The sequence below is a fragment of the Pseudopodoces humilis genome, chromosome 2, assembly GCF_049639895.1.
Source record: "Pseudopodoces humilis isolate 2021_Gansu_Grassland_sample_001 chromosome 2, ASM4963989v1, whole genome shotgun sequence".
NCBI lineage: Eukaryota > Metazoa > Chordata > Aves > Passeriformes > Paridae > Pseudopodoces > Pseudopodoces humilis.
Window position 1 is genome coordinate 14,887,751 of NC_142201.1, and position 26,791 is coordinate 14,914,541.

Here is a 26,791-nt window from a genome sequence, read left to right on the forward strand (position 1 = left end):
CTTTATGTGGAACTGAATGTTGGTAGCATGGGAGAAAATGAAATCTTGGACATTTATTTTGGTTCTGACAAAGTGAGAGCATTTTGACATCTGAAAGTCTTTGGAGTTTTCATATTTTGGCTCTTTTTTAGATTTTAAAGCAGGACAGATAGGATGGATAAAGGACTTGATGACATTCCTCAAGCACTTCATGCATATTAGAAAAAAAAAAAATTAATTTTGCTGCTCCCTCACAAAGCCAGCAGTATATATAGTTAGTGAGAAGATCATTTATACTCTTGTTAATCCAGAGCTAGAAGACTATAATCAACATTTCTTCTTCTTCTTTGTGAACAAATGTTCTCAGTTACAAAATGGAGCGTAAAGAAACATTGAAGAATACAGCTTTTATACTCTCACTAATAGTGGCACTGGATTTATATCTAATATATAAACCTATATATTAGAAAAATTCTCATGCATATAAGCCACATCTAAATATACTAGTTGAATGTTGAGAGGAAATATTGTGGTCAGAGAAACATAACACATTTTTTCCTCTGACCTAGTCATTGAGGTTTTCTGAAATTCTTAAAGTACAAAAGATGCATAACTGTCTTTTCCTCCCTTGTATAAAGCACCAGTGCACATTGCTGTATTTTCACCATTCAAACTGACAAACTATTTTAATCTTAATGTTTCCAGCTCATACAGGCCCTTTTTATGAATTCTTTAATGTCTGATGTATTCCTTAAGATTATCTTCATAGATTTATATTCCAAGTAGCAGTTCCAAAGCATTTTATCTAGAATAAAGACCTCAATACACTTTCCAAATAAATGATGCTGAGTGATGAAATGATCATTTTTTCCTTATTCCTGAGTAAATAAGCTATTGCTTCAAGAAGCCTATATTGTCAGAGGAGCCTCAATGGATAAATATGTTACTTTGGTGCAAAGTGTAATAAAATCTTCTGTATGGGCCTGTCTGTGCATAAATGACAATTCAGTTTGAATTTTCAGATGAAATGTTCCAGACACACTAGACCTGGATAACAAAAGTAAATAGACAAGTCAGTTTTCAACCACAACAGAAAACCCTGAAGTACAATGCTAAAATATGCTGAAGGAAGAAATTTGGTCACAGATCTACTTTTCTCCCTCTGGCCAGAGATCAATAGTTGTAGAGAACAACCACAGTATGTTTAGGTGAGAAAAACTCACTTGTATACTGTCCTTTTTGTGCTCTGCTTCTCTTGTGTTGTTCCCTGTTGTTACAGGGATTGCAGTTGAGACAAAATATATAAATTAAAGAAAATGAGGCTGTTCAGGTTGTACCATGACCTCATTTACTTGGCTTTGTGTGCCACCTCAACCATTTTTGCAATCACTGTTAATTCAGTATCAGAGGAAAATGGTGTGCAGTGATACAGATTTGCAGTGTACCAAAATACCATCAAGGCCTACAAAACCTGTTATTTAGTGCTGGCTGTCCTTCCATTGGCTTCATTGACCCAAGCATTAATACTGCCAGGTTGCTGCTAGATCTGAATATCTGAACACCACATCAGAGTGATTATCCACGCTTTTATCAGCTATTTCTGCAGCAAGAGGGCACGTCTTCCCTTTTCATCTTTAGGTTCGCTTGTCAGGAGATTAGCAAAATTTGTGTCTGGCAGCTAAATAATCTAATTATGCTCACCTTGCAGAAATAGTGGGATTAGGATTCTGCCTGTTTTGTTGATAATCTGTTGTGTTGAGAGTCAATCTAGACTCTCTAGACAGAAAACCATGTTTTTCTTGTGTGACAGGACTAAGCAAGTCAGAGTGCAGTGTACAAGTACAGAGAAATGTAAGTGGAACAAGGCTCACTGCCACCACCTAGAAAAGAGATTTATGATAATCAGCATGCTGGAGGAGGATAGCTGGAAACTGAAACAGTAGTCTTCAGGAGTGTCTCTGTACCACTCCATGTACTCTGTGTTAGAGATACAAAGGCACAGAATGATATGCTACCCTTCTTGCTGGTGATGAAACAATTCTGCAGCCAAGAATCCAAGATACAGCTTTAGAGAGAAAATGCAGAACTTCACTCATCTCTGCAGCCTGGTATTTAGGGCAGTGCTGGGAGATGCCATTATGGGCATTCTGGTTCATGCTGCCTTAGACTTTTAATTGAAAACATTACTGACAACACGAGAGATTTAGGTAAATGGAGTGAGACAGTTGATGCTGGGAGATGCCAGGGATTGCTGAGAGGGTCGAGGATCCTGTTCTTCGGTTTGGAATGTCTAAATTCCCAAACGTCCTTCAAGTTCTAAGTCTTCTTTTGTGCCTGTGTCCCAAAGGGGTAAGATGTGCTTGCTTCTTAGGAATACTGAGCCTGATAGGTAGGAATGAATCAGGTAAAAGACTAACAGCAAAGCTAGAGCTGTATATCAGTATTTTGTAGCATACATAGATCAATGTGTGTAGAACTTCTTGGACCATCTTCTAATGTAAAGGAAGAACAGAGGAGAAGAATTATAGTGAAATCTTCAACCTATTGTGTGTTCTTTGCTCCCATGTTTCTTTTTTTTAGAGGTCAAGGTTTTGGTAAGTTGCACTGGACCCTCAACTGAAGAAGACAACAAAATAGCCTGTAGTAACTGTTTTTGAAAAGAAAAGTCTGTGTCTTGTAGATTTATATTGGATCTGCAAGAATTTAAGTTTGGCTTCCTTTGTTCTCTTTACCACTAATAAACTTGGTAGACATTTGGCCTGTATGGGAGTACAAGTGACATAGGACAGTTGGAGACAGCAGGAAAGTTTCTGGCTTATATGGGAGATATCACTGTCTCCCATTTTTGTTTTCTTGTCAGAAAAATTGGTAGCTGCAATAATGCTTGGTCTGGGACTCCCAGCCCACAAATCTTAGCTATACTTGAGGTTTTAGCCTGCTGTAGCAGAACCATGAGACTTACCAGATCACAGAGGATTCAGTGTCTTTTAGAGTGAGGAAAGTTTACCTAGGATGTTTCCTAATGAACAAATAAGTACTATATTATGTTTCATGGAGTTGTTTTCAGAAAGTGGTGACACATTTTCCATACAAATGTAGACCAATTGGAAACATAAATAAACAATAATTTTTAAAACCCCTCTTCCTTTAGGACCACTTTACAGGGCAAGTAAAGTACCTTGGCCGTTCAGGTCCACCTGAAACCAGATTTGCATGACTTATCAATTTTTATTCCTTTTTCCTGTTCATGTCACTTGTTTCACCCCCTTGAAATCCCAGAGTGCAGTCCTGTCACTGTTGGACACAAAATGATTTACACAGACACAGCTCGAAGTGTGATGAAAGAAGAAGAAGGTTTATTCTGTCTTTTCAGTATTTATAGATTGTTGACAACAACCAGGCATTGGATAGTCAAGTCACCACCTTCCCAACCACACTGGCCGTGAGAGAGGTCCATATCTTTAATGGAATGTATAAACACCTATGTTTATAGTTACTTTCCTGGGAAAGTGGCTAGAAATTATGGAAACAGCATCAAAAGGCCTGATTCTCAGGGCGACACAGTCCCTCACAATTAAAGAATAGCAGTTCCACTTGTCTTCTCTCCCTGTCCCACACCTAATTCAGGTATCCCATCTCACTGGAGTGGGTCCTGTGCAACCCTTATAAAAATTATTTGAATTATTCTTCCCTTTTCTATTCACAAGTTGGTTCCCAATACTGATTTATCACCTGCACAGGCATTTGTTCTGAATGAAGAGATGAATTAATGTTTTCAAGTATTGCTCTCGCATCTGCTTCTATACACTAGGAAATTACTTTGCATAATGGATTTTCCACTAGGATGCACAAATATCTTCCTTTTTGCCCATGATTCTTCTGTAGCTTGTTAAATTTTAGCCTGTTGTGGGTTTATATGGTGTTTGGTTTCATGGCATAAAATCAATGATTCATGTATGGTGAAGCAAATAGTAAAATATTTCTTTTAATTAATTGGTCTTGCATAATAATTTAATCTTTAAAAAAAACAAAACCTCCTCTAATTTAAAGGATTTTCATATTCCTTTAGTGTGAGCATGTCTTTATGAGCCAAATTGCAGTGCCATTTAGAGTATCTGCTTTAGTCATTTTCCTAAACAATTTCATGAAGCAGAGATGTGAATAAAGGTTTGATCATGACTGAGTATGTACTGTGATGTGCAGCTATCTTGAGCTGCCCTGTTTGCCTCTGAACACAAAGCTGCTTTCCCAGTCTTGCTTTCATCTTGGAGGTATTCTGTACTTTTATCTGCGTAAATGCAAATGCCTGGTAGCTTCAAATTTTCATTATATCTTTTTAGTGCAATTTTCACTGCTTTGCAGATGGATCTCGGATTGATCATCATCTTTCTTGACTTTGAACTTCTCCAGTACAACCAAGTCATGCACTTTTCTTAATTTTACCCTCTCGTGATTTGCAGATGTCTGTCATCTCCTATTTCTCTTTTACTTCCCTAATCACTGGTTCAGTTAATGCTTCTTATCTTTCATTCCCACCACAGAAAAGAATTGGGGAGGTTCTGCAGAGTTTTGTTGTTTATTTCTCTTCCTTAGAAGTTCACTAACTCTGGATTCTGAATAGAGTTATAAGCTTATCAGAAGGTCAGATGTTTCTGCCTCCACCTGCAAATTAAGTTGCAACAGGATACTTTTGGATACTGCAACTCATAGTCTGCATTGCTGTCAACATGGATCTGATGACTGTCTTGTGCACAACTCTCAAAACTGTCTTCCCTCCCTACGTGCTCTTTTTACCAGCCTGAAATCCCAGTATTTGAGTCCTTTTCATAGATACATTTTGGCACATTATTACATATTATTAACATGGAGCTCTCAGTATTCTCTATACACCTTGGAATTTTACTCAAAGAGCTCTACTCCCATTGCTTCTTATATTGACCAGTGTTTTCTTATGGTCCTTATTGTACTCAGTACTTCCAAGACTAGATCCTAGCTCTCTGGTCTCTAAACTTTTACTCAGGCTGTCATGAAAGCACGGAGGAGCCTTCTGGTGTTTATGCAGACCTTGCCAGGAAAGGATGTGGAATGGCAGCTAGGGCTTTTCAGAAACAATTACACTGATTTTCTCACCTACACATTGCTAGGATTTTAAAGATAGAAAACTTTCTTCATAGGGAGACAAGGTCTGAGAGAGGGGATAGCATGCATGTAATAATAGGAGAAGATACATAAAGATGGATATCACTGATTTAATTCTATTTTATTTTGGTGGGGGCAGATAGTATTTGTTTACTGTTTATGCTTACCTGTTATTGCTTATTATAGTAGTCCACAGTAAATTAGTTACTTTTGCTAAGAAGAAATAAGAAAATAAGAAAATAAGAAAGAGAGATGCTGTCAATATAAAAATCACACTCAATCTAGCATGACTGAAAATGAATACTCCTTGTATGAACAGAAGTCAAATGGGTTCCTCCATGCTGCTTCTTTCAGCTTTACTTTTGGTACTAAATAACACTTTTCCCTAAGTAATTTCATCGATTGCTTAATATTCAATCTACCAGTGAAACTTCTATGAGCCTTCCCTGAAACTCAGGAAAGTGTTAAAAGGTTATAATTAAAAAATGCTAGTAAACATTAGTAAAGGTAAACTTGAGGATCACATTTTTAAGAATTCTTTATAATTTTAGAAAAAAGTTAATCCCCAGTAACAAACATAAGTATAATTTATAATTTGCCTACTGTCCCTTTTCTACTCCTATATTTTGTATTTCCATTACTATTTTTTATGTTGTCCAACTTTTAACTGAACCTGCAAATTTTAAAGAAGAATAATTATTTTTTTTCAGAGTGTTGGGAAGAAATTACCTCCAGCCACAGCAACTCAGGAGCCAACAAAAATAGAAGTGGACAGCAGAACAAAAAGTAGGTTTCATAGGTTTTTCTTTTTTGCACTTTGTGCTATTAAAAGCAAGATGAATGCTTTTCTGTGGTTTTGGTTGAAAGAGTGTCCTGTATATAAAAAAAGCTAGGATGCAGATAGATATATTTAGGATAAACTTTTAGAGGTGGTACCTAGACAAAGTGCCTTGTTTCACAGAATCCTCTGAATTGTTTCTGCTCTGCTGACCCTACCTCAAGTTTTCTGCCATGAAAAATAAAACTAAATTATGTGATCAACTTTCAGCCTTGAGGATACTTTGGAATTAATCAGAGTTGAATAAGATCCAAATTCAGGCTGTAACTTTTAGGTAGGTCATAGAAAAATTTCTCTTGTTGTGAATGCCCTTGCCTTTTTCCTCTCTTTTTTTTAAATTATTAAAATTATTTTATTTCTATTTCTTAATGTAGCAGAAATAAACTGTATACATGGTACAGTTTGTGTGGGAAATCAGAAGAGACGGCTCTGGGGAGACCTTTCAGCAGCCTTCCAGGACCTGAAGGGGACCTACAAGAGAGCTGGAGAGTGAATTTTTACAAGGGAATGTAGTGACAGCACCAGGAGAAATGGCTTTAAACTGGGAGAGGGCAGGTCTAGATTAGATGTTAGAAATTTGTTACTGTGAGGGTGTTGAGGCCCTGGCACAGGTTGCCCAGAGAAGCTGTGGTTGCCCCATCCCTGGCAGTGTTTAAGGGCAGGTTGGGTGGGGCTCTGAGCCACAAGGTCTACTGAAAGGTGTCCTTGCCCATGGCAGGGGGCACTGGGACTAGATGATCCTAAAGTTCCTTTCCAACCCAAACTATTCTCTGGTTCTCTTATCTTCAGTTCTTTCTTCATCATTTCAGTGCTTAGCAATGAAAAAGTAATGATTAAATCTTTCAGGTATGTCTCTATGCTGTTCTAGGGAGGCATATGTAACTAGCTTACCAAGTAACATACATATATATTTCCCATATTTTGATTTTATTTATATAAAGTTACAACTAGATGTTACAGATTCTGGTGGAAAAGAACAAGAGGGAAGAGAACTATATATATATATATATATATATGTATATATATATAGCCATACCTTAGAAAAGAAGCTGAATATAACAGAGTTGATTTTCTTTAAATCTTGCACCATCCTTCTTCCCTGATGTGTTTATCCTTTTAGATAGTTAGCAGATAACATTTTGTCTCAGAACTGAAACACATGCAGATATATGCAGGAAAGAATCTGGATCAGCAGAGCAGGGTCTGTCTGAGGGAAGTGTGTGGTTACAAACTAGTTTGTACAGATTTTCTGCGCAGAGTTGCAAAAGCAGCTTGTGAGAGCTTTTGGTGAATTATTGTCCATTAGCTCCACCACAATCATTGACTTGCTACATCCTCTTATCTTGTGCCACCGGACCAGCTGGTTCTAATGGGAAATACTGCAAGAATTCAGTTGCCCTGAGGATGTGAAAACTTGAAACACTGAAAATTGTGTGAACTGGTAATGCAGAAGAGGGCTCCTGAATGTGTTTTGGAATTACCTTTGCCAACCTGCAGGATGAACAGGTCAAGCTGACCTGAGTGCAGGTGCCACCAGAAGGGGTGGTCCAGGGGCTTTGCCTTTCTGTGGGAAACCAGACTCCTTTCCACATCAGCTCATACTTCTGACAGCTGAAGCTGCTTACTAAATCCCATCCCAGGGTATGGCAGGTTCAAACTTTCACATATATAAACTGAGTATGGAAATCTTCTGACCAAAAGTTAGAAAACTGTATCTTCTACTCTGATCCATTGAGCTCTGGCTGACAGAGACAGTTTTCCATCAGTCTTGGGCTCTGGATGGTTCTTCTTTCACCTCTTTGTTATTTCCCTCACCTTTTTGGCCAGAAAAATCCTTCTTCTATCACTGTCTTCATTCAACATCCATTTTGCTAGAGTTGGTGAGAAGGATAGCCTACTTATTTGCACAGTATCTTGCTGAATTTTAACTAAACTGCGTTATTTAATATTTAATCTTTCCTGGTATCTCTGGGGCTTCAGTAGAATTCTTGGCATCTCTGTTCATGCTTGGGAAAGAGAAGCACATCTATAGGAAGGTCTGATGTAATGTAATTATATATAATTTTCTTAGCTTCGAATGACATCACTGAAGACTCATTTCATTCAGTTGAAGTTGTCCTTCACTTAAATTGAAAAATGTTTCAGTGCAAATGAAACATGTTTCAGTCTGGTTTGGTGTTTAGTATAGGCGGAGGAATAATTTCTTTGTAATAAAGTTAATGTCTGATAGAATTGAGGAGTATGGTCAAACTCTGGCATAAGACTGTAATCTGTAATATGTCCTGTTATGTCTAGTAATAATTTGTCATTTCTCAAAAATTCAATTTTTACTTTTTACCACAAACAAGCTTGAGAAAGCATTCAGTCCAGGGAAGTTTGCAGTCTCAGAAAATTGGTGAGTGTTCCAATTGTTGTGTTCAGCACAAAAGTACTTGGACCTCAAGTACTTTCACTTTTGCCTGGGATGGTAGTATCCCATTCTTCCTTGGAGTCTTTAACTGCTGAATAAAACTACAAATGAAACTATGAATAAAACTATAAAGATACTGTGCCATTCTCCAAGGAAGCAGCAAGAAACAGAAGATCCATAGACTAAGCTCAGTATGGAGAGGGAGCTTTTGGATACATGGTTTAGATTCCTTTAGGATTACTCTTGGAGATGAATGCTGCAGGCAAGGCAGAGGTTATGCTTGGGAGAGATGGGAGAGTTTTTAATTTTCCTCATCACTATGACTGATGATGTTATTTCTTAGTTCCAACTGGATTAAAAAAATGCAGTTGCACTGAGAAAGAACCAGCTGAGAGAGGAAGCAGATACCAGCAGCATCTTCCCTCTCTGCTCATGGGGCTTCAGCAAGGAGTGATGACTGCTGACTTTTCTCATGCTTTGATTCCAGTCTGGTTTTTTTCTATAGCTTTTCTAATGTGACAGGGCAGTGATCAGCAGTGAGACATTTGATGTGCCATCTGCTCTTGGAACATGCAAGATGGGCTAAGCTTTGCAATGGGGTGAGTTGGTTGAAGCAAAAAGCAGAGGTGTGTGTTGGGAGAGGTGCATCTCCCAACAATACACTATGTAAATCTCCTCAAAAATGGATTTAAGATTTTGCGGGATAAACTGATAACTCTTCAGGGTCAAAGAGGACTTTTTGCTCAAAGGAAGAGCACACTGAAGGCACAAATCTTTAGAGGGTTTGAGTGATCTCTTGGAAAACACCACTAACCTTTTATAAATGAGGGAGTGCATCTTTGAAGAGAAAAGGGAAGAGCTGTTTGGTTTAGATTTGTGGGTTCCTAGATTTAGAGGAGTATTTTGCTCTTGAAGTTCCATCTCTGTCATGTAGATGGGATGGCACATTAATGCATGAGTGTTTACAATCCTATTTCTGGGGTGAGATGTATTGTTTTCTATGAAATAGCTTACTTTTAGTATGAGTGGCTTGTGGTGAAAAGGATATGTTGTAGAAAATATATGTAAGTTTTGAAGTAGCTCTGTTGGATTCTAAAATTTAACAAAACAAAAACATCCACTACATCTGAAAGTTATTGCAGATTACTGAGACTGCACTAGAGAAGTATAAATAAGCAGACAACAAAATAGCAAAGGCAGCAAATCACAGAGTACATTGACCACAGCACTTAATTTGATTAGTCCACTCACTATTTAAAATTTGTGTTGAGGTATTGCATAATAGTATCAAGATCATAGCAAACAAGTAATCTTTTTTGCATGATATAGAAGGTGTAAGGAATAGTGGATATATATTAATAGGATCATAGTTACTTCTGTTTCTATTTTTTTTTAATAAAGTGGTGTTTTGACAGTTTACATCTTACTAATTTCTATGAAAATATTTATTAGTGCAATTTATTTATGAGTCCTGAGTGTAGCAATTAATAGTAAAACCAAATTCTATGGAGTATAGTGTTTGGATTTTTTTGTCTGGTTTGTGGTTTTGGTAAGAATTATGTAATTTTTCACTAGATTTTGTATCGCTTACTGCATTTCAGAAACATGAGTGATACTCAAAGAGAGGAAGTTTAAGCTCAAGGAATGCTGCTTGTTTTCTTGCTTAGTATTACTGTTTCTGTCCATATTGATTGCTGTATGATTTAGACTTCGCTGACGGGGAAATATTTAAGCCTCAAAAATTAACTATACAAAGAAGTAACAATAGGAGTAAAAGAAAGAGATTGAATCATCTCGCCCTAAGAGGAGAAGCAAATTCCAGAGTCACTGTCCCATTTGAAATGTAAGCTTGAATGAATGTTTGTGGACTGCCCTCTTGAAGGTTGCAGTGAATCCTGAGAGTGTGGCAGGAGAACAAACTGAAGGGTCACGCTTTTGAAGTGAACAGGGTTCACTGATACAGTAAATGGAGTTTGTTCAGATCTGGTTGGAACAGTATGATATTTAACCAGTCTCTCAAAATACAAATAAATTAATTTACCTGCTATACTACTGCAGGACCCCAACTCACAGAGCTGTAAATTGACATCAGTTCTTCACCCTGCAGTGGTAAATATACATTGAGCCACTGAATTCTGTCAGTGGAATACTCTCCTTGCAATGGCCTGGGTAATGAAGCAGGAATGTTCTGTAGGAAGGCTACCCCCTGCTATTATTCTCCCTCTTGAGGCGATGATTTTTGAGGGGTTGAGAATGTATCAAAAAGGCCACATTTTCAACTTGGGAACAGACAGTGTTGCACAAAGATACATGATAACAACCCCCATAAAACATCTTGTTCTCTTTGGGTTTATCCATTCATTCAGTTCCTTGAGTAGTGCCCATTGCCCATGGCTGGGAGGAGCTGTGAGTTTGCAGTGAGAGACTGGTCTGGCAGAGTAAAGCACTGAATTGATAAAATAGGACTGAAAAGCTCATGAGTATCATATTTTCTCCTCCCTTACTGTTTCCAAGATATCTGCTGCTGGGGGTTTATTAACAGATATATTTTTATCAGGTAAGGAGGAGAAAAAGAGGCTTCTGGAAGAACTGTCTGTGATGTATAAACACAGCTTTGGATGTCAAATGTAAAAATGAGATTTATCATCTACACCTGAGGGATACTTAGTATTGGTATCTTAGTTTGAAGTTTTAATTTCTCTTGTATATTTGCCAGGCATATAATAGGATATATTGTTTTGAGTTTTAGTATTTTTTTTTCTTTTTTTATTTTTTCTCATTTGGAAAACTCCAAATTCAGCAAATTCCAGTGTGGTCTATACAATGCTGTGTCTGAATTTTTTTCTTTTATCTTTTCTTGCTTCCTATCTAAACATGACTGTTGACATTAAGTGCTTCTACATCCTTCTGTGGTATTGCACCCTGCTGAGTAAGGACAATTTTAGTACTGAAGTGACACAGCCTATTAGATTTTTATCTGCTTTTTATGTAACTGATTTTAAAGGTTCATATTATTTTGAGTTCTGCTGGCTTTGTTTTTGCTTGCTTAAATCATGTTGGTCTACCTATCCCTTAGGAGAAGTTTGAAAGCTGACTTTGTCCAGTTACTTACTTTGCTCCCAACCCATCTGTGCTGTTGACACCTCTGTTGCAGCATGATCCATGGGTTCAGTGATTTAGTGTATGTCTGTCTGAATTGTACTCAAGAAGTCCAGACTTGCACTGTGCATAAACCATATTCTTTTTCTGTGGCTGTTCCTTCACTCTGTGCTCCTGTGCCAGCATTCAGAGCACAGAAGAGCCATGAGCCTCCCCCAGCTCCCTCTTGTGCCTCTCAGAAGTTTGTCCTCTCAGAAGTTTGTCTTCTTGCTCTTTATGAACCACATCATCATTTGGTTGATTTTTGATATTTTTCTATAGTTTAATTCCTTGTTTTGCTGCTATTTGGATTTTTTGTTTGTTTGTTTTTAAGAATAGAAAAAGCTAAGAATAGAAAAGGTTAAGAACAGAAAAGGTTAAGAGTTTGATGGGGAGAGTGGACAGGTCATGAGACAACAGAGTTCTTGACATCAAAACTAGAAGAACAAGATGTGTAGCTATCTGCTAGAGAGAACTTACTTCCAGATCATCAGCTGATACTTCAGATGCTGAAACCACAGCCCTCTCTCCACTCTTGTCTATCAGGACAAGATAGACAATTCAAATACCCAGTCTTCAAATAGGAAGCGAGACCTGAGGGAAGCTTATCTGTTATTGGTCTCTGGATGCTCAAGCCCTCTGCTATCCAAAGCATTTTTTACCCTGAAACACATGGGATTTATCCATGCCTTGAGCAGAAGCTGCACTGCAGACATCCTGTCAGAGTGATGCTGCAGTGGCTGTTTGCAGCTTTTTAGCTGTTTTTTATGCTTAGCTTCCCACTTAATCTTGAGTTGATGCTGTTATTGAATGGAGGATCAATGTATGTGTCTGAGGATGGCTGTTTTGGAATGATCCATCTTGTGCTCAGGTGTTGTTTACCTCTGAGAATCCAGCCAGTTCTGTATCCCAAAAAATAAATGCTAAGCCTGTTCCCAGTAACTAGAGACTTGCCTGAGTGTGCAGCATTCAGTTTCTTTAGTGCAGTAATTCATCCACATCAACTCTGGACTAATTCACTGAATCTATTATTTATCACAGCTGCTTTTTGGAGTGTGGATATACTCAGAATAGGAAAAAACCCCATGATGATAATATAAGGTAGCATGCCACTGAAGTGTAAAATGTGCTGAATCTCATATTTATCTACATGATGCTTTGCATCCACCTAAGTCAGTGTGTGTCAGCTTTCTGCCAACTTTTACATAAAATATTTTTATACTGTCTCAAAGACAAAGCAGTGAGCAGGTGGAACTGCCTAGCCAAGTCCACAAAGAGACATCCCAATCCTTCCTCAGAATGCAGTAAAGCAGCAGTTAGACACCCCTTTCATCCTCTGAATCTGAGTTGTGACCTGGTGGTTCTCACATGCCCAGTGGTTTGGAAAAGTCACCAAATGTTTATTTCATAGTGCTCTCTGCTTTCAGAACAGGGAAAAGGAATTTTTTTCCTTGCTCACTTCTTTTCCCTCAAAACTTTTGTTCATTGTCTTCATCTGAATTTTGTTTCTTCAGAGACACCAGAGGAGGTGTGGTGAGTTGACCCCAGCCAGCAGCCATCCTCCACCCAGCCACTTGCTCCCTATAAGGGTGAGAGCAGGGCAAGCAAAACCAAGAAAATTCATTAACAAAGACAATTTAATAAATAAATGAAAGAGAAATAAAAAGAGGCAACACAAAGGCAACCACCGTTCAGTAGATAATTCATTCACTACCTACAGTGGATCGATGTCCAGCCAGTCTCCAAGGACTGGAAACCTCCTAGACCAACACCCCCAAAGCCCACCCATTTTTATTGCTGAGCAGGAGGCCATATGGCACAGAATATATCTTTACTCATCTTGGGTCAGCTGCTGTGTCCCCTCCAGCTTCTTGCCCACCCTGGCCTACTTAGGGGATAGAAAAGGGGAAAAAAAAGAAAAAAAAAGAAAGCTGTGTAGGTATGCTGGGCAATAGCCAAAACACAAGTGTGTTACTAGTGCAGTTTTAGTCACAAATCCAAAATACAGCACCATGTGGGCTTGCTGTGAAGAAAATTAACTCCATCTCAGCCAGACCTAATACAGGGCATGGCCAGAAAAACCAACTGTAGTGGTCATGGGTAAGTCCAAACATTTGTGTACAGAATAAGAAATCTGTGAAACCAGCGAAGTTCTTGTTTGCTTGAACCAACGACACATAAAATTCATGCTGAGTGGCAGCGTGTGAAGAACTTTCCTGTTCCCTACTAGTATTATTTAATTTGTCAGGCTGATGGTGCTTACAGAGAGCAAACTTTCAGATGCACATTTCTGGGCTGCTTCTTTACGGTTGATATTCCTCTCACTAAACTTTTGAAGTTTGGGCGGAGCTTACGTGTCAGAGCCCTAAGTTTGGGTTCTAATCACGTGAGTTTGGTTTTGGGGGGTGGTCCCACTGGAGATCTGTCGCTGCTGTCCAGGGAGTTCAAATCATGGTTAAGCTCATCAAATGTAGGGTCTGCTCTTGGAGTCAGGAGCAGCTCTCAAGGCTTTGCTCATTTTAGGAGACTTGATCTCCTCTGGCCGTGGTGCACTGACCTGCACTACCCTCACTGCAGTACAGTCAACGCACTACAGGCTCCGTTGGCTGTCCCACTGTAGTGCAACAGGCTGGTTTCTAACATCAGATGCCTGAATCTAAATCTAGACACAAGACCAAAGCTTGGGGGCTGAAATCAGTAGCCTGCATCTGGAGCCCTTAGAGATACCCCAGGGTATTTAGTTTTGACTTGCCTCCAGCTGTCAGACCAGAGGGACTTGTCAATTCCATAGGTTCAGCCGTACTATGCATGTGTCTTACATACCCACAAGTGTCTGAAAAGGCACTTAGTCTGGGCAGCTGAACTGGTGGAGGCTCAGATACCCTCAAGTAAGATAATGCAGGTTCTCTTTATAGTAAGCATAAAATAGTAAGTCCTGTTATTTGAAATTAATTTGTATTTCTGTGGCCTGCCAGTACTTCTCTGCATTGAATATGGAAGTTGACTAGACAGAGAGGCCACCAAAACTGAGACATTTAAAGTGAGGTGAACATTTCTACAAAATCACATGCCCTTCTACAAACAGTAGTTAGTCCTTTTAGACCTGCTGTCTTAGAGTATCACATATTTTTATGCATAGTTTAACAGCTGTAAAACATATTCCCTTTTTATTTGTAAGGTACATTGACATACTCATCTGTTGCATGGCAACATGTAAGAAACTGCTTTTCATGACAACTGCTTTTTATGATTTCTGAGTAGGAGTGCTGGCTTCTGTATTTTCCAGTTGAAAATTGAGATGATATCCTTATTTATAGACAGTAAAGGAAAAAGAGCTGAGGAAACTTTAGAGTAATACTCAAAACTCTTATACTGAGTTGTACAGGTGGTTTAGTTATTAATGCATTAACATTTATTAATGTATTATTTATTGTTTTACCATCTTTATAGATTCATAAATATCTGCTTTCTTGCACACAAGGGGAGAGATAAGCTATGTCAACCTACTGCATCCTTTATGCTTCCAGTTTATGTGATCTGGTGAGAGGCCATAGCAGTGGAACTGTGGAAGGAAGTGTCAGATACAGGCTTTCTCTAAGGGAAAGAGGCTGTGGCAGGTTGCTGTCTGGAGCAATCTCATTTGAGATAATGGTTCTAGGGGCTACAGAGATGACTCCCTGGATGACGTGTGTGGGAATGCTTATCAGAATGCAGTTTTTTAAATATTTCATATTGTTTATGAAGGTCTCAAATACAAAGAGAAAGATGGCAAGGAAATAAGGCAGCACAAAGAGACACTAATGGAATATTTTATGAAGATTATTCACCCTTGAATAAGCAGTTGTTATAAAGTGATAATTTATCACAGTGAATGTTCTTCCTTTCAGACAAGGAGTATTGCAAAGTGATATTTCCGTATGAAGCACAGAACGATGATGAACTCACAATCCGGGAAGGTGATGTTGTCACACTTATCAGTAAGGTAAAAGCAATATTTTTCTCCTATAAGCAGTGATACAGTTTTTAAAACTGACATAATTTAATTGCCATAAAATTAGTATTTATGCCTTTGACAGTGTTGTTGCTAAACCAATGCTAGTTTGACAGTGAAACATTATGCAGACTTCAGAGCCCTACAAATCCCTTCCTCCTGTGCTTTAGAGCCTTACCCTGATAATGAATGTAAAGCAAAGAACAACCAATGTGTACTCTTGAGCCCACAAATTTATAGAATTAATATTAATTTTAATCTGATGGCAGAACAATATAAATTGTTAAATTGATCCCTGTAACAAGCATAATGGCTTAGAGAATAAATTGGAAGATTCTAGAAAGCAGCAGCTTTGAATATTAGTTTTATAATATACTTGCAGCTTTCACACGTGAGGCTTTTTTTCTTGTAGGAATTGTGAATTAGATTTTTGTTTTAGACTGAGGTAATTTGCCTAAATTAATGTACTGAACTAAACATTTAAAATTTAGCCAGTCTTAACATTCTGGTAAAGCAGAGAAATATGACAGAAAATTAATAGTTTTAGATCTGTGGTTTTTTCTAAAATTATATGAAATTATTCAAGATTATACATGAAAAAAACAGAGCCAGGATTTATACTAAATCTTCAAAAACCATAGAGTGAGATAGTGAGCAAACAGTTGGTTTGCCTTTAGAAGAGATGTGCACCATGTTACGAAGAACAGATTATAGTTTAGGTGCACTTTATTTCCTGCTCCTGTTTAAAGACTTTATGGTTTGTTTAAAAGTTTTTGATTGCTGGACATAAATATTTGTGGGGGAAAAAAATCTATAAACTAGAAAAGGCCTTTCCATGAGGAAGATGAATCATAACAGTGTACACAATACTGCTGCTTTTTTTTGTGCTTATATGAAAGTAAAATAATTAGTACTGTAACTGAGGTGTTATAAGAAATTGTTACTTGACTGAACAATTTGGCACTGTGAAAAAAACCCCAAAATCTTGGGAAGTACATCTGGGTCAGTGTTTGCCACATACTAAGCAATTTTCAATCCTAGAGGACATCTTTGTCCTGAACGATATGCATGTAACCAAGGAAAAGTAATCAGACATTTGGTCGGACGAGAAATTGCAAATGTAAAAATAAATTGTGTACATTAAATATCCTTTAATTACTTGTCCTCGCTGACTTTTGTTTAGCTAGTTTGTAGAGCTGTGTAGCTCTGCCTGATTCAGAATTTTCTCATGTGAGTGTTTAACAGTGTTTCTGATCATGAAAATGGCTTTCTAGATGTTGCTCCTGTCCACTTTATGCTTTATTGACCAGAATGATTTAATTTCCCAAGATGTCTGGTCTCTGGGTGGAGCTGTGTTCATCAGCAAACATAGATAAAAAGACAATTACATTCCTGAGGTTTCGATGTGAGCTTTCATTTGCTTGCTTTTTCCCATTTTCTTCTTCCCTCTGCCTCTGCCCTCACAGTGGAAGGATATTTGTCTTTCATAATAACTAAGCTGATGATTTGACCATATTGATCAGTATTCCAAATCACGCAGAGAGAATGGTTTGGAATAGTAAATATGCTATTCTCTAGCCATGTCCTTCTACTCTCGGTGATATCAAGCCACTGCAGACATTTTATTTTTCTTCTTTTTTTTCTGTGTCGTGTCACGTCTATGAACACTTATATAAACCCATGCCTCTAGAGAGTGGGGGGGTCTCAATGCACAAAAGCCTGGAGTTTCTCTGTGGATGCCTTTTTATGGGATGTCTGAACTGATCTGAGCCACTGAAGAAATAATGCTTAACAAGCAGTCACTTTGCAGATCCTTTTGTGCTTTGCAGGCCTCAGACTTGTGGGGTTTCTTCATATGTTTTTAACACAGTTAAAAAAATAAAATTCAGGCTATGTGGAATCAGGGTCTTTGCTGTAGAGTTCTGAAAATAGTGAGGTCTCCTTTATTCTCTACCACATAATACAGTAACTTTATTTTAGTCTAGATCTTCTGAAGCAGATGTCTGTTGTCATCTTTCTTTTAGTCAGCATTAACAAAATCAGCCTCACCTTTCTGCCCACCAATGGCTTCTGCTAGAGAGTTAGCCAGAGTTCAAATCACCATGCTTACATGACCAGTTAGTGAGCCATGCTGACTAACAGGCATCAAAGAGAAACATATGGAATGAATCAGAAATTATTGCCATGGCTTTGCTATCAGATCACAGAGTTTCTTTTAATTTATTTGTAATGAATTGTTTTGCAGCTTTTGCTTTCTATGCTGGAAAGCATTAGATAGCATTTATTCTTCCCAACTATCTAGACTCAAAGAGAGAAGACTGTTACTTTTAAGGAAACAGATGGGTGTCACAGTACTTCCTACAACCACAGATGCATTATCGTAAAACAATGTATTTTGTTGAAATCACTAAAACCAAAAAGTGATATAGATTCCTAGCATAAAAAGTCTGTTACTAGGCTAGTCTGTTTTTCCACAGTTAGATCCATTAGAGTGTTGAAGACTTGTAGTTTTAACTCATGCTGAATTTGTTTTTAATTGAAAACTACAGCATTGGTGAGAATGTGTGGGAGTGGCTGAAGTAAAGAGTGAGTGACAGAAGAATGGGAGAGAAATCTCATGAAAAGAATGTAAAATGCATTACAATAATCTTAAAAGCATGAAGATGAGTAGCACTTGATAGGTGCTAAGACAAAAGGGGATGGATCAAATGAGCTAAATGGGGAGTTCCTACAAGAGCCTGTGTACAGGTGCACACACATGTGACAATGGGTATGTGAGGAAGCTGTTAGTCTAATATTCATCTTAAAATGCTAAGACCTAATTTTGTGGAAAGATGTGGAATCAGTAAATGCAGAATTCAATAGCACCATTTTAACAATATCCACAAATAAAAAGGATAAGAGTATAGCAGATTTCTCTCTTTTATTCAGCTGAATTAGTTATGAAAGTCCCTTTGTCAAGATCATAAAATCAAGATCAGAAAATATCACTCAAATATAAAGAGCAAACCATTATTAAATTTTTTATTTATTTATTTATTTTTCTGTCATGGTCTTTACAGACTCTGTTTCAAGTTCTCGCTGTTTTGATGGATGTTGAGATCTTGAATCACAAGCTGGTCAGAACTTCCCAATAGGTCTCTGTGATAAGAGAATTTGAATACCTGAGTTTCTTTGAAATAGCTAAAGAATACTTTGAAAAGATTTGCTGAATCACAAGTAACCTCCCTAATCACATGGAGAATGTGCTGGAAAGATTTATTTAAGCGCTGAAGAAAGTCAGTAGAGGCTGATCACTTACGGGTCAGAATGGCATGTTTTTGGGAAGATATAGGGTGAAGGATGGCATTATGCAAAACTGATAACCAAAAATAATTGCCTATTATTTGGAAAATATACGTGATGAAATAGAGTCCCAACATATCTTAGTTAAAATGTACCTAAAAGACTGAAGAAAAGCAGAAACTTCACATGCATCTATTCCAAAAATTTCTGGAAAAGTTTTTCTTTCCTTCTTTGTCCCAGTAAAGCAAATACCCTTTTAAATACCTAAAATAGGTTTTATTTATTAATAAGTGGATATAAAAGTGGGTAAATGGTAGTCTTCTATTTTCTTCATGCAGAATAATGTAAAAGCTCTGAAAATATTGGTCAGAATTGTAACTAAAGGTAAAAACTTCATCTTCAAGGCAATGAACTAATAGACCTGGTACCTTTGCTTGGCAAAAAAGGAGTCTAAGAAAAATACGCCTTTGAAAGTAAGAGAATAAAAAGAAAAAGACAGTAATTTTACTTGTACAGTTAAGGTGATATCTGTGCATTTTGATGATTAGATATGTTCATGAGGTTAAAATTATGAATGGTAAGAGGCCATGGGATTGACACTGTAGATTATTTTTGCATTGTCAGACATTTGTGTTCCTTAAGTAATTTTTTTTAGTGTCTTCAAAGTATTCCTGACAGCATTCGGGTATGGGCAAGAACACTGGTAATGACTGCAATCTGCAGCTGAAGGAGGGTGGAAAACAGGTCTTTTATCATGCTCATATATTAATTTTGAAGATTGTATTTGTAATAAATAGAGTTTCTTCTAAGCAGCAAAAGATTCATGTGACATTTTCAACTGTCATTATGAAAATTTTACTGGACTTTTAATTCCAGCCCTCTTAGACATAGCTATTGTAAGCCACTTTTCTACAAATTTATTAATAGCTTTGATAAATTATGACAAAATGCATAGGATTCTTACAACTTCACTGAAAATGACCTGTGTGAGGAATCAGTAGAAATAGCTACATAATTTCAAAGCAAATACATCAAGCACACTGGCAGCTGTGCTCTAATTCAAAAGCAGTTTTACATGCAAGGATGTAAAGAAGATTTCATTGCAGTGCATCAATCTACCTGAGCTCTAGGCAGTAAAGACCACCTTGTTCCCAGGAGAGAAAATGGTCTAGATAAATAAAATCAGCTGCTTCAAAAATCGTTGCAAAAGCAAGATATCTTCACCTGAACCCTTATTTTCAATGGATGGTACTGATATCAGTGCCAATTCTGCTAATTCTGAATTTTTAAGGTGATTTGCTGATGCTATTCAAATAGTTACTGCATTGGTATTATGAAAGACACAACAGGATAATTACTAGTGAAAAACTTACATGACCATTTATCTGGTCTAGATATTTAATGACAACCCAATTTGTAGAGCTTAATTCTGTGCTGGGGGGCAAAGAGCCACAAACCTCGTTTTAAAAATAAGCATATGGCAATCATGTTTTACAAAGCTTGTATTTGCTTTTGGTGTTATTGTTAATAATTTATTGTGAGATTTGCAAGTTTTGTGGTTCAAAACGCTGTACATTTAGCGACTTCCTGCCCTGAAGCATATGCAGTCGAGTGATAAGACAGACAAGTACAGGTGAGTAGAAGAGTATAACGAAACAATTCAATGAGATTCAGTTTTGATAGTCTCTTTGACCTTTTCTCACTGTTGGAGTGGTGCTGTGTGTGTTTGTCCCTGTAAGAGCATGGAATCTGGCTTTATGCAGTGTTTAATCCCACCCAATCCTTGGGGTAGCCACGGGGCAGCTAATTTAACCCTGACTGTATTTATAGGCAGTTACTGGAGCGTGGCCCTTTTGCCAAAACAATTCTACTGCTTTTCTCTCATACAACATCTTTAAATGCTCATCCTGGTGCAGGAGGTAATTGTCCAGAGCACTTTCTTTAGCTGAGCTATTGGCAAGGCGAACTCATCTGTGCAGGGTTGTGAAGGAAAACAGCTGCTCTAACGGACGCAGGAGGCTCCTAAAGGGATGAAATTCGCAAGTGCTACGTTAAAGAATCTTGCCAGTGAGTTGAGGCCATGAGCAGGGGAAGGAGCAGGAGGTAGACAGTGTGATAGAGGACACTCGCTGATACTCAATCGAACATTTCACTGGGCCGGGGAGTCGCTAGAGTTGGCAGAAATTGTTTCTGTGGGGTTTTATTCATTGCTGAAGTTTTCTGTACACCTTTAATTACAAACAGCACACACGTATTTTACAAACCTTGTCTATAGAAATATGTGAAGGAATTAAAAACTTTAAGTTTTTCTTTAAATACGAGCTAATAGGTAGGTATCACTAATTCTTCCTTATTAAGGTGAAATCTTCACTATTTTCTCCTCTAAAAACAAACCAACAGAAAAATTTTTCCAAGCAGAAATGTGGTAGCTTAAGACCATCTCTTTCAAAATAAAGTCTAAGATTGTCTCTTTCTTACTATGAAAGGAAAAAAACAGTCAAATTTCATGATAGTCAGGTAATTTTGTTTTTTCTTGACTGACAACTAAAATCAAGCTTTTTAGCTCATTTTTACAAATTAGTTTACTGATATAACCATGCAAAAAAATTTAGGTTATGCAGGGGAAAGTATGATCTGGTTTAACAAAATAAAAATATGGCTTTCTGTCTGAGCAATGCAATGGACTTTGGTTGACACTGAATATTTGGTCATGCAGATGCCCCTTTTTGGGGTTTTAATACAAGATATTTTGCACATTTGTAACTTCTACAGCAGTCTTGCATACAGAAACTGAAAGGAATACAGTAAGTAAGCATTTAATACTGCCCAGCTTTAATAAGGCTTTTATGATGTTTTGTGTTTAAAGAGAAGCATGTAAGCAATAAAGGCACTTCTTGCCTCTGGAAATAAATAGGCATTTCCCTCAGAAAGAACAATGCCATAAGGGCTCCTGAGATAGCCATGAATTATTCATCACTGGCCAGACCTAATAGCAGTACCTAATCTGCTTTCTGTGTTCCTTGTCCCCTACCCTTCACTACTTCCCTTAGCACCAGCTTTTCCCCCAGGACATCCTGCCTCCTCCTCTGATTGGGAAACCTGCTTGTATCATAAAAGGAATTATTTTGCACGTTGTGCATGCTGAGGGTGCAGTTTTACATAATGGATGCTAAAAGGGATGGTTCTCCAGTCCTTTCACCTTGCATCTGACAACCACAGGACACTCCGGGGCATGTGAACAGGGACGGGTGATGGAGGAGTGGGACTGCCCCAGCAGCTTGCTGAGAGGCTGGTGTAGCTGTAGGGTCACTTCTCCCTGACCTGAAACTTTCCTCTGCAGTTTTTGACTAATAGGAATCAGAAGGTTTGGATTCTTTCTGGGTTTCAAGCCACGGTACCTTGAGGGATGGCAGGATGGTAGGTCCTGCAAAGCGAGCCCTGTTTGACATATCTCCGATGTGTGCAGCAAGTGCCCTGGGTAAAACCTGTGTCATTTCACAGAAGCATGAATGCTTCCTCAAATGAGTGATATAAAACAGTTATGTAAAATCTGTGGGCGCACTGATGATCAAGTAAATAAATGTTCATTTTCTGAAATTATTCTCAGTAAATTATGGAAAATAGACTCTGAGTAATTCCTCTTGCTTGAACCTTGTCCTTGGCCAAGACTTTAAAATGTTTATAAATAATTTTGTAGCACTTGTTCATATCTTGAACCATTTCTTGGCTGCTGTGGTTAGCAGTGGGACGTTAAGGTCTCTGTAGAGACAAAGCCTGACGATGTTTAATCGGGAACCAGGTGCAGCTTACTTTTCATTGGTATCTTTAGAAATATTGCTGAAACACAAATGTTTGAGTTAAGCACTTAAATAAGCTGTTAAGCCTGTGATTAGTCCAGAGAGAGTGAAACAGCCAGGACTCAAATGTTGATCTCATTATTGTATTTATAATATTATTTTTTTAAAGTACACACTGAAGTTCTGTTTTCCTGTTCTTCTTACCACCAATTGTGGTGCTACAAGAGTGACTTCAAAAGAAAGGAATTCTTTTGTTTGTGGGAAGTCCCAAATTTGAATTTTGACAAATGCAAGTTCATGCCAGACTAGATAGGCGAAGTAGCAGGATCCCTCATGCATGCAATGCTTCAAGATTTGCATCATTTGAAAGGCGTTTTGTTTGTAAGTATCTTTAACACAGCCAAGCTAATCTAAGAAAGTGACATATTTTGAGATAAAAAAGGAAAGAATCTTTTTTTCTACTTAGAAAAGATATTGCTGAAATGCTGAGGTGTCTGGAAAACTGTGATTATTGCTCACAGTGTGGGGTTTAGATTCACTGCTTAACTTCACTGCTTGTCCTTTCTTTTATTCTGAATGTTGGGTTCACCTACTGGTTTGATGGTATTATCTGAAGTCCAACATTTTCAGGGCAGGGAAAGCTATTTCAAGGGGAAGTAAAAATGCACATACAGTGCCAAGTAATTAGTAATTGTAATTAGGACCCTGCTCCTAAGATGTCTTCCATCTAAGTGGTTTGATGCTATTGCGTTAAATAATCTTTCAAATGTTTTGTTCTAGGTTTTTATAATCTTTCTAAATACAGAAAATGTAATTACATAAATATTTTATCTTGGCTCATCAGAGGCATAAATTATGTCTGTTACTAGCACCACCTTTCATGTTTGTGTTGGCTAATTTAGTTTTAATTTGAGTATTGGAGTGTTCGAGTTTTATGATGTGGAACATATTTATTTCTCCACGATAATTCTGCTGAGTGAACATTGCAAATGAAGTGAATCCTCAGAAGAGATTGTTTTGTTCAATAAGCAACTTAATTCTTCCTGTTTGTACAAATATTTAATCAAAGCTTTTTATCCTCATTACTGATTAAACTATTTAGTCACAGAATGTAAAGTCAAATGATTAGACATAGCCTGAAACAGATTTAACAGAAGAAGTACATCTGCTCTGTTAGATCCTCTGCTCTAATGTCCTGGGTATTGCAGGTCATTCATTATTCTAAGCCAGTTTCTTTTTTGCAGGGTTCAATTACCTGGGCCAATTTTTGAACAGACTTTGTCTTCTGCAGAGGTGTCTTCTTGTTGTGCCTTCCACTAAAAAGCAGAGCTTGGAAAGAGCAGTGTAACCAGAGCTGAAATAAAGTCTAATTTCTGACTCTTTCCTGTTTCCTTCCATACAGGGCTGACATGAGGATTTCTTAGTAGAGCCTTGGAGCTTGCAGATAAATAAAAATTTTCCTGTTTGACTGCTTAAGCTTTGAAAGATGCAACTGGCATTATCAGTGTAAAGTTCTGTATGGCTTGGGCATGAGAACTGACAGGACCTGGGAAGGATCCATGCAGGACTTGGGGCTTTAGGGATATGTTAAAGGATTTGAGCAGGATAAACCTCTGGGTTAGGGGCCAAACAGAGGTTAGGGGCCAGGGCTTTAATGCTTTTCTTTCAATATTTCTTAATCTATGTGTATTGCAAGAAGTATGTAATGGGAAAATGGGTTTTTTCCAGGACTGCTTCAGAAGATAAATTTATTGTCTATTGGGCTGTCTCTTTTATATAAATTATCTCATATTAGGTAGTTTTTGAGAGATTCATACGGTCTTAATGACAGATTTTAAAACCATGTTTCTGCCAAGGAGTACTTGATTACTAACCAGATGCTCATTTTCTTTAACAAAATGTAAAAAATTTTGCAATTTTTGTACTGTGAGGTCTCAATTCCAGTAACTGAGTTTATAGTAAGTAACAAACCTTGATCATTTGGAGAAGTGCTAGGTAGCGCAATGTGAGTATAATGTAAGCCTCTGGAGAAATGCTTTCCTTCATTCATAGATAGTTTACCAAGTTTAATGAGAATGGATGAAGATTCTAAAATCAATTCTTTTCTAACTCTTAAGATAAATTTGGATTTTGAGAATGATCTGTCTTGGTTTCAGCACCATGACACTGAATGTAGCAAGAATTTCTAAAGAAATATATTTTAAGATCATTAAAATGCTTTTGTCAACCTGATTTAACATGGCTTTTTTATTTCCCCCCAAATGCCAAATTGTATTAATGAAGATCTGTTGTATTTTTAATGACTGTTTCAAAATCACAGAGCCCTTCCAGTGGCCTTCTCTGGTGGTTGTGAGAGTTGGGACCTCTTGGACCCAGAGCTGCAGTCAAGCCTGGAGGCCCCACAGGTGCCCTGTGAGGGTGGGTTGTATGGCAGAGGGCTTGTCCTCCAGATTTATCTTTCTATGAGGCCTTTAATCCTCAGATTCAGAAGCCTTTATATGTTCCATGTATCTCTTTGTGAATTATGGTTGATGTCTTGAAAGGTTCTATAGACACATTTTCTTTGCATTAAAGGTGACTTGTTTTTCTTTAAATGTTGATGTTGGCTAGCTGTTGTCAAAAGACTTCTGGAGAGATGCTTACAATGGGGTTAGCAGCAATTTAATGGGGGGATGCCAGCACAGCAGAGCTGACACGTGAAAGCTCAAGCTTTCATGAAAGTGCAAGCGTAAGAAGGATTCATGGCTTTCTGAATAATGCAATTTTTCCAGTTCAACATTCTTCTTGATGAAAACCAAATTTAGAAAGGCAGAAGGAAGGCAGAGATTTAATGAATGCAAATGACAATGGCTGGGATTTTAAAAATAATAATACTAATAATAATACTAATACTACTAATAATAACAATAATAATAATATTTTTATTTTGTAAGGAACTGTGTCTTCTAATGGAGATTTCCAGAAAAATAATACTTTCTCAAACCCTGCACCATGATGGTGTATCTCAGTACAGATACTACAGTATAAGCTTCACATACAATTTTCTGGGGTCCTGCTTTTTCTTGTTCTTAGTGTTGCCTTCTATCTTAGCTGTAATGATGAAATCTCTGTGATTGAATGTTGCTGAATAAAAACTTTTCATCAAAGACCTGAAAAACCCAGCAGTTGTAGGTTGATGTCTAAACTATAGCTTCATATTTTAGCAGTATTGCGAAGTACCATCATGTTCAGAAGACCAGACTATGCAGCAATCAGCTCCCTCAGAAAAACAGAAGCCCTATTTACAGATGAGATTGGCCTTTTCAGATGCATTTCTTCAAGAGTTTACACAGGTGCAGTTCAAGTCATGGATAGGAGAGAAGATAATTACATTATTACTCATTTTGTGGCCCTGGGGAATAGAAAAAATCTCTCGTTTACTTATACTGACAAAAGCCTTCTTCTTCACTAGGGGCAGCTTGAGCTTGGAAACTAGGTTAGGGAGGGGAGAGATGAACTTGGCACTTGGCACTCCCCGAAATTGTCAGTTCTTCCAAAGGTAGCAAGAGATGAGAGGAGTGGGTGCTGCCTTGAAGGCCTGGCTGCTTTGGAGGAAAAGGCAGGAAACATCTTTGCCCCTAAAGTTAAGTGGAAAGCATGGCTGCAGCAGTGGATGCCTGCTTCCTCTCAGGCTTCCTTGAGGAAGGTAAAGCTGCAGAAGTTGCAGCTTTATTTAAATTTCTGCAGGTAAAGCTGCAGAAATTGCTCAGCTGTTGGTAGATTCCCAGTATCAGATGGCTGTTAGTGCTGGAGAGAGCAATCTTGATGCACTTGCAACTGGCTGCAATGATGGAGATACAAGTCCAACGGGCTTCTGAACACATTATAATGTATACATAGAGCCAAGTATCTACAGGTTTTTATGTAAAAGATTAAGAACAGTCTCATAGCATACAGTAACTCTCCCGTAAGTGGCTTCAAGAAAAAAAAGAGTAAAGAAAAAAAGGGTAGAATAATGCATAGTACTTGGAAGAAAACATACACTGGAGTGTGTCTGACATTTAAATTATAGTAATCTTGCATTCTTTATTGACTCCTGGTAAAATAATGAAAAAAATCCAAATAGTAGAGTTTTATTATAAGTATGTTTACAACCAGAAATGCTGCTTTGCATTTTCAGCAAAACTGTTGGTTTCCTTCATGTTCCTTTTACCTGGCTCAGGCCTAGAGTGCAA

General features: G+C 37.8%; 1 protein-coding gene across 6 annotated transcripts in view; it reads left to right on the forward strand.

Annotated features, from left to right (window-relative positions):
* Positions 1-26,791, forward strand: part of SH3KBP1 (SH3 domain containing kinase binding protein 1) — a 212,431-nt gene that overhangs the window by 145,531 nt on the left and 40,109 nt on the right. For all 6 annotated transcript variants that reach the window (XM_088051918.1, XM_014253926.2, XM_088051917.1 and 3 more), the window contains 2 exons: positions 5,829-5,904; positions 15,392-15,486. In XM_088051918.1, coding sequence (XP_087908044.1) covers positions 5,829-5,904; positions 15,392-15,486 — 171 coding nt within the window. The remainder of the gene's footprint in view (positions 1-5,828; positions 5,905-15,391; positions 15,487-26,791) is intronic.